The sequence below is a fragment of the Merops nubicus genome, unplaced genomic scaffold (assembly GCF_000691845.1).
Source record: "Merops nubicus isolate BGI_N331 unplaced genomic scaffold, ASM69184v1 scaffold18966, whole genome shotgun sequence".
In the NCBI taxonomy this organism is placed as follows: Eukaryota; Metazoa; Chordata; class Aves; order Coraciiformes; family Meropidae; genus Merops; species Merops nubicus.
The window spans coordinates 30,999-39,533 of NW_008615823.1; the positions used below are offsets into that span (position 1 = coordinate 30,999).

Consider the following 8,535-nt stretch of genomic DNA (forward strand, 5'->3'; position numbering starts at 1 on the left):
CTGGGCAGCTGCTCCCCTCCAGACCCCAAGACACTGTCCCCTGGACAGCAAGGACATTTTTCTGAGGAGCTTCCCCAGCTCCCTCTCTCAGGCAGTTTTTGTCCACCTTGTCTAGATTTGGCCTACTTCCCCATCACCCAAATCTGTGCTTCGATGGCAAAGTCAGTGGTGATAGATAAACCTAACCACAGGAACACGGCCAGATAGCAGAAGGCCAGGAGCTCTTGCAGGCTGCTGTCACAGGCACAGAGGAAGGCCATGTGCTGCTGTCACAACAACAGGAGCAACATGGAGGGAGCAACAGGAGTCCCCCCCTCCCATGCCCTGTATGTATGTGCTCTGTCATTCCTCCGTGGTCACCATCAGCCTGTGGGAATGTAAGTGAATGAGTTAAGAGCAGCCACAAGTCAATCATCCTAAAGTGACAGGATTTCCCCCGTTTCTAGAGCAAGGATGGTGATACAGCAGTGCCAGGATGAGTGGCAGCACCCTGGGCAGACAGACTGCAAGTTTGCATATGAGAAAGCATAAAAACATTTTTAAAAGCACAACGTAACCTCAGACATGTCTAATACAGCTGAGCGGGCACAGATCAAGCCTTTTTTTTTTCGGAAGGTTCAGATTTCAGACTCTCTATCCCGAAGGTATTTCTTTAAGGCACTCATTAACAAATAAGTTTGGAAGCTCTATACTTAACTACTCATGTAGCAACAACAAGCTGGGGACTGTGTGAGATTCAAACTATAACCTAAACATCAAAACCAAAGCTATACGTGTTCTTTTGACACAAAGCATCTGTCTGCATCTGGCCTGATGCATCAGTGGTGCCAGCTGCAGGTAGAGCAGAGGCAGGAGGTCCAGAGAGCTGCAGTCTGCCCCTGCTGAGTACTGGCATGCTGTGGGATCATGGAACCAGTCAGTCCTGACCCAAATAGAGATGGCTGTCCTGTGAGGGACATGCTGGGCCTGATTTGTAAAGATGCCTGTGCCTTCTGTTGCAAATATTTTTGTTTTAAAATAAGCCCTGTAATTCAGGTCATTGCCATACCCAGCAGGTCCCCAAAGAGGAGAGTCTCACATACAACACTTTCTCCTTTTATAATGTGTCCCCTACCTTGTCATCCGTACCACAGCTGCAAAGTGAGACTTTTCTTGAGCCCTGATGTGAAAGACCTGTATAGGTGCTGATCTCAGATTCAACCAGAACTTTGCTTCACTGGACTTTGAAATTGTGGCTTATATAGCACCAGCAGGAGGACTTGTCTGGAAATACTATAGAGATACTAAGTATGTATCCACAAACAGCCACAACAGACGTGTTAACAGAGCACCATAAAGTCAAATGAACATTAAGTAGTAATACTGGGCTATAGAGTGTTTTGCTAAGAAATGAAAACAATCAACAAAGCACCAAATGTAAAGATGGCACAGGCCATGTTTTGCAATAGTCTGTAAAGATATGGCCAGTTTTTCTTCTTAAATTGCCATTGCTTTGTTTTTGTTTTTTAAAGAAAGCAAATAGCTTATACACTATTCACATAAAATGGTAATTTGTAATCCTTTTGAAATTCAAGTCAAACTTGAATTGAATCAGACCTGATAATGCATTCTAAAAGAAAACAAAACACCAGAGAGTTCAGAAGTCCTGAGAGAACACCCTGATACTGGCTTCACTCTAGATCCTTTCCCTGATTTTCACAGCGTATTGCATATGCCACATACCCCCAGAAAGAGCAAATAAACAAGTGATCGTTGTGCTCCAAGATCTCATTTAAATCAGAGAGCTGGGAAATAGGCAACCTGTTCCTGACTGCCTCTTGCTTCCCGAGTCACCTTCGTCATGCCACCGAATCCATTTGTCTTAACTTCCCTCCTCTGCCACGTGAGTTTAATATATGAGAATATAACATACACAAAAGATCAATGCTGGTTTTAAATGACCATTATTGACAATGACACAAATCCATGTGGATTGCAATGTTGAGAGCAAGATTTTCCAGGAGCTCCAAGTGCTATTTGGGGAAAGAAAGTTAATCTAGAGGGCAGGTGTTTGCTGGTTACCACCACTGCACCCAAGCAGCAGAGATGGTGCCATCCATCCCTCAGCTGAACAGTGCTGTGGCGCCCAGCACACCCTGATGCCACATGGAAAACCTCAGTCTGCTGTCGCACCTGGGAGCTCTGAGGACCCCACAGCAAGTCAGGCACATGGATGACACTCCCCCTATGCCCAGCTCTGAGCTGAGACACCCACTGAGCCCAGCACAGGCAATTCCCCCTCCCCCGTGAGGGCTGCTGGGGCCTGGGCTCTCCCCGCCTCCCCAACGATGGCCGTACTGGGCCTCGACCTTTCCCTCAGGGCTCCCGCAGTTCATTTCTGAGGTGGTGAGGGGCAGCAAGTCAGGCACATGGATGACACTCCCCCTATGCCCAGCTCTGAGCTGAGACACCCACTGAGCCCAGCACAGGCAATTCCCCCTCCCCCGTGAGGGCTGCTGGGGCCTGGGCTCTCCCCGCCTCCCCAACGATGGCCGTACTGGGCCTCGACCTTTCCCTCAGGGCTCCCGCAGTTCATTTCTGAGGTGGTGAGGGGTGTCCAGCATGATGCCCAGCTCTGAGCTGAGACACCCGCTGAGGCCAGCACGGGCAATTCACCCTCCCCCGTGAGGGCTGCCGGGGCCTGGGCTCTCCCCGCCTCCCCAGCGATGGCCGTGCTGGGCCTCAACCTTTCCCTCAGGGCTCCTGCAGTTCATTTCTGAGGTGGTGAGGGGTGTCCAGCATCCCAGACCCCCCTTGCTCTGGCCCTATAGGCTCTTCTCTTCGCAGCTGGTGCTACCTGGAGGTCAGGTCCTCCTCCAGTACCTCCCAGAATTGTTGTCCTCTGCTGCTGTGAGGGCAGTGAGGGCACAGGGCTTGGTCTTGTGCCTCACCGACAGAAGGACAGCTGTGAGTCTTGGCATGGGGGCAGTGAGAGGGCCCCTGTAATTCTACTCAGCCCGTGGCTGCCGTGCCATGACGTGAATGCACAGAGCAGACCTCCTAATGCTCAATTCGGACAAAAGCCAAGTGGCAGCCCTCAAATTTTCCCTCAGTAAGGACTGCAGGATCCATCCAGTGTTTTGTTGAGAGCATGCATGAGTGTGGTTTAGGGACGTGGAGGAGAAACAAAATCCCCCTCAGTTAATGTACGATATGAAATCACTTGCTCACCTGTGGAAGGTAGGAGAGGCCCAAAGAGCTGTCCCCACCCACAGCAGGTTATACCCAGCTCGGTGCTGGGCTCTGCTCGGCTTTTGTAGCAGCCTCAGTCTCCTGCACCTCTGCTGCCTGCGGGAGCTTCTCTCAGCTGAGAGCAGCGACAAGCTCACCACTCTTGGAAAGCTGAGGGAAGACTGTAATATATCATAGTGCAGAGTATCGAGAGGTCCTGCTGTGGTCCTGTTTGGATCTAATGACACCAGGACGTTAATAGGAAGGCTCTGCCATGACCCTGTGCTTTCAAAATCCACCATTATCACTTCCTTGCTCACAGCATTAACAGCCAGATTCAATTACTTCCCTATGGTGATCATCTCCACAGAGAAGAAAATCAGCAGGAGGAGTTTTCTTTACAAATACAAACAAAAAATCAAGTCATCAAACTAGTTGATTTTTCTTAGAATGAAAATGAATCAGTCAGATCATCTGCTGCAGAGGTGTGAAGCTGTTTGAATTTAGGAATCACAAAACGTGTGGCTCTACAGGCAGCACAAGGCAAAGACGGCATTCAGTGGCACCAAGGCAGGACTTGGAGATGAAGTTAAGCCAGCTCCAAAAATCTAAACCCAGCTTGGTTTCTGACAAGGTCAAGATCTGCCTTGAAGTCTGCAGCGCAACCATTTAGTAGCATGGTTGAAACCATGAGAGGCCAAGGGAGAAGCATGAAGCTACAAATTGTCTCAGGCAGGCCAAAGAAGATGCTTCCTCTTGATAGGAATCTGCTTGATTCTTCTTTATACTTGATAGGACCAGTATAGGGTATTTACTTAAAATGCCATAGTTTATTAACAGGAGTTTTAAAAGGAATTAATGCCTTTTGCTATGACAGTGTAAGCTGACCAGGGGATTTTTCCTGACACAGAAGAAGAAGAAAAGCTCATGAAAATATAACAAAGGTCAAATGCCATTTTTAGTTGCATGCTGCCTTTGCATTTTCCAGCACTTCCTTCCAACTGACTCATAAGTACCCTCTGACCAAAAACCAGCATGTACTGCTAATGGGGTTCAATAGTATTTTCTGTCTCCCTTGCTGTAACTTTGACTCTTTGTAATGAAATTACAGTCCAGACTGAATAAACCCAGTGAACACAAAGGTCCATTGGATAGTGCCAAGGGAATCTGAGACACTTGAATCAGAAGAGGCTCTTTCTAGATGGATGATTGCATCAGTGAAGTGCAGCCTATTGGGATGTTCTGTGATAACATGACCTAAGAGATGAAGAACAATCCCTTGGTCAGCCAGGCAGACTGAAAGGACAGACCTGTCACCTGCATCTTGAACACCAGGTCATCTCACCGAGTGCTGCTGACTGAGTACTTTTCATCAGCCTGGGAAGACCTTGAAACCTTTCCCTGTGCCTTTGGCTGTACTCAGGACAACTATCACAGCTGGAGATGAACTAGAGCAATACAATATTAAAAGCATATCCACAGCGTGCTAAACACAACTGGTCAATAGGAGCAGGATCAAGCTAAAATATAGCCACAGAGGTAGAAAAAACACAATCCAAAAACCTGACATCTCACAGTTAGCTTTCAGGAGAGCACCACAGCAATGTGAGGAAGAATAGAGTATTTCAACGAAGTGGGTGGAGAAAAGCATGAAGGCATCTCAAACAGCTGCCTTTGGCAGAACTGGACACCAGGACAGCTGACTGAGGCTCAAAATAACAAGACAATCCCTCCACTCCCTTCCTTGAGGGGAATAAGGTGACTGCTGGGGAGAGCCGGAAGCTGCTCTCTCTAGCTGGCTATATGACTAATCCAAGTATCTACATCAAAGGAACTCTGCTGATTACTGTGAGGGAGCAAAAAAGTGGTCTCGAGCCAAATGAAACTACTAGACCTGAAACATGAGTCTGAGAAAATCCAAGGCTACCCTGATGACACAGGAAAAACAGCTTTAGGCTGCAGAGGTAGCATCAGCTGCCTGTAGTGCCACACAAGCAATTGTCAGGTGTTTCTTCTTCTCCTTCCCATTCCAGCCCTGCCATCTTCTGGCATATTGGGTTCTTGCACTGTATTTTGTCTCCCTCCCCATTTGCAGCTGCTCAGGGAAGTGGTCCTAACATTGCAATATCTTTCTTTCCTTACCCTCCACAAGAGATGCATCCAAATGTTAAGTGTCTTCTTTTTCTTCCACATTCCAAGTATTTGAGCAAGAGAGATGGGATAAAACATGTACTTTCTTTTTCTCTGCAGGACAGGTTGTACCTACTTCTCCTGGCTTTCCTACACCCCACAGTTCTTTGTCCCATATAGAAAATGTGTGTAACCCTGCAGTAGTATTACTTCAATTATTGGTAGTTCCTAGGTAGCCCTTCCCTCCCTATGGCAATTCTTTAATTATTTATGCCTGTATGGCATCTTGTGCCTGTCTTGTACTACTATAAATACTGACAAACACAGTACCTTGTCCAAAGTGAAGGAGAAAAAGGCAAATGATATCTGTATAAGTTTCTGAATGCTGCATTGGCAATTAAATACTGCGAGGTGAGGAAAAGAGTAAAATCTCTCAGCCAGCAATTGATTATTTCTAAGAATTAAACAACTTATCCTAGGCAAATTTGAAGGAGGAGTACTCCTGGGATTCATTCCTGATGAAATGCATTCTTCAACCCTATTGATACCCCAGCACATTAGTTACTGCAAATTGGACACCTTAGATCTGCAGTCATTTTAAAATAATTTAACCTGGTCCCCTGATGCTCTTCCCACCTACCTTCTCCCCTGTCTACATCAGAGTTTTTTTTTTCATTATTGTGTAGAAATATCTTTTTCCCTGTTCTTCTCATTTTAAGATGTTTGCACCCCATACAGAGGAAGCCCCCCTGCCCCAGGCTAGCTGTTAGATCCTGTACATCCACGGAGAAAACTCTGACCGAAGTCTGGAACATCCAGATTCCAAAACATTTTCATAATGAAACTCTGCAGCTGAAAACCCTGCAAGAGATTTTGATACCCACAAACTATCCTACAGAAAACATTGTTCTAAAACAGCTTTTCTTTCTATGGCAAACAGGCATCATAATGTCTGCCCCTCCTGCTCATCCAGCTGTTTATATTTTGCAGGAAATCTGTGAGAATCCACGGTTTATTATTGGTGGAGCCAACAGAACAGATATCTGCCAAGGAGAATTAGGTATGAAAAATCTTTCTTCAACTCTGCTTTTTTTAAAGTCTGCATCATAGTTTAGCTCCCACTTAATTTTGTTTTGCTTTTAAGGTGATGTTTGAAGTCCTCTGGCTCAGTATACCACTACACATCTACTGATTCCTTCTCTGTGTAGCAAATCACTGTTATCTGCCCAGTAGCAATCTAGGGAAGAACTGTAAGTGAAAGATGCTTTGCAGGGTGTTTTGATTTTCATGAAGTACTATCATGAGTGTGTTACAAAACAGCATTTGGCCTTTCTTACAGGCTTTGAGGAGGGTCAAAATTAGTTCAGGCAAGAATAAGAGTTGTTTGACTAAGAGAAAAATTTAGTTGGCTACTGCTGTATCTTTTCAGGTATTTAGTCCTGTTATTTCCTATAGCTTCTGAAGGCCACCAGCTAAGTGTTCCTTGTACTCAAGGACAACCTCTGTATTGAAGACCTTGAGCTCAGATGCTTAAAGATACTTTGATATATACAGCCACTACTTAAGTACAAGTGATGCTTCTACAACAGCTGTCCACTCAGCACTCACCTGCACTGCTTTGTAAAGTCATTCCCCACTCAACTGTCCCACGTCTTTCATGGTTTCATAACTTCTGCAATCTTTTCCCTAAGCTAATACATCCTAAGGTGTGTTAGTCTTTTCATGTGAGTGTTGTTCTGTGCTTGTGACTGTCCACATCACCCTACCAGTTCTTTTTTTTCCAATTTATTTAAAACTGCCTTTCTTTTTGACCAGAACTTCACAATTACCATGGTGTGGGTGAAAATTAATTTATATGCGTAGTATGTTCTCTCTTTTGTCTTTCATTCCTTTCCCAGCTACTCATAGCATTGTTTACCTGTTTGACTTCTGCTGAACATTGGATAGTTTAGAAAATTCCTGGTCATAGTGGTCCCCACATTCCTCCTAGGGGTAAATAGGTAGCAGAATGTACTGCTATATAGCGAGAGCTGACTTTCCAAAATACACACAAATACATTTGTGTTTTATCACTCTACCAGTTTCACAAATTTCTTTTACAACTCACTCCAATCAAATTTAGTTTTCACTGCCTTGTATAATTCTCTCACCCCACTAATTCACACTGCTCAGACAAGATTACCCTATAACCTCTCTTACAGCAGCAGCAAAGTGGTTTTAATTAAGGGTTGGGTCATCCATTGCTGAACACAGAAGTACTATGGGAAAAAGACACTTTCCCAGAGCTCTCAAAGAGGCAACAAGAGTCTGAAGGAGGAACTGAAAAACACTAAAGGGGACAGTGTTTACAACAGCACAGGCAGTAATTCAAAAAGAGGAAAACACATCAGAGCAATGAAGCAGGAAAGAGGCCCCACAGAATGACGACTGGGACAGTGGCTTATCTTGAGAGAAGAAAATGAAAATGAGAGATTGAACCTCAGCAACAGAGCTCTGCCTGTGAGAGAGTTCTCTCAGCTGGACTCTGTCCTAAGTCTGAAAGAACAACTGCAAGGACAGGGAAATCTTAACACCATTAACAGGACTCCTCAGATTTTAGGCATTTTCTAAACTACAGGGAAGATCATCTGTTTAACAGGTGTGTACCTAGCAATGAATGATGCCAATGAGCATTTGAAGAGCACAAGTGAATCAAGTGCTGAAGTACTGCAGAACACATGGAGTAAGAGTCTGAAAGGTGATGGCAAGCTCTGCTGAGAATGAACGTGACCCTTGGCAGTATCTCAGGTTTTCCCTTTGATTCTTGTTCACTTTGTCTGCTGCCTCTGCCCCTTTACAGGTGACTGCTGGTTCCTGGCTGCCATTGCTTGCCTGACACTGAATAAAAAACTCCTCTGCAGAGTCATACCTCATGACCAGTCCTTTATACAAAACTATGCTGGCATCTTTCACTTCCAGGTGAGTCCCTTGGTTTAGCAGGAAGCAGATGTATTTACTCCAGAGAGAGCTCAGATCTTGGCGTGCTCTTCCCTCTTGATCCCTCACCCTTTGGGAGCACAAGTGTCAGCAGGGAAGGGAGAGGTATTGCCTTGCTTCATCCCAACTCTGCCAGCAGGGCAGGCACAGAGGGGCCACATACTGGCAGTTAGGGAGCGTGACCCCCCCCCCGCAGCCCCCGCCGGGCTCCGGGGCCCT

At 45.8% G+C, this 8,535-nt stretch overlaps 1 protein-coding gene across 1 annotated transcript in view; it reads left to right on the top strand.

Annotated features, from left to right (window-relative positions):
* LOC103775218 (calpain-3) overlaps positions 1 to 8,535 on the top strand; it is a 16,782-nt gene that overhangs the window by 1,102 nt on the left and 7,145 nt on the right. Inside the window, exons 2-3 of the mRNA XM_008942661.1 lie at positions 6,331 to 6,400; positions 8,180 to 8,298. Coding sequence (XP_008940909.1) covers positions 6,331 to 6,400; positions 8,180 to 8,298 — 189 coding nt within the window. The remainder of the gene's footprint in view (positions 1 to 6,330; positions 6,401 to 8,179; positions 8,299 to 8,535) is intronic.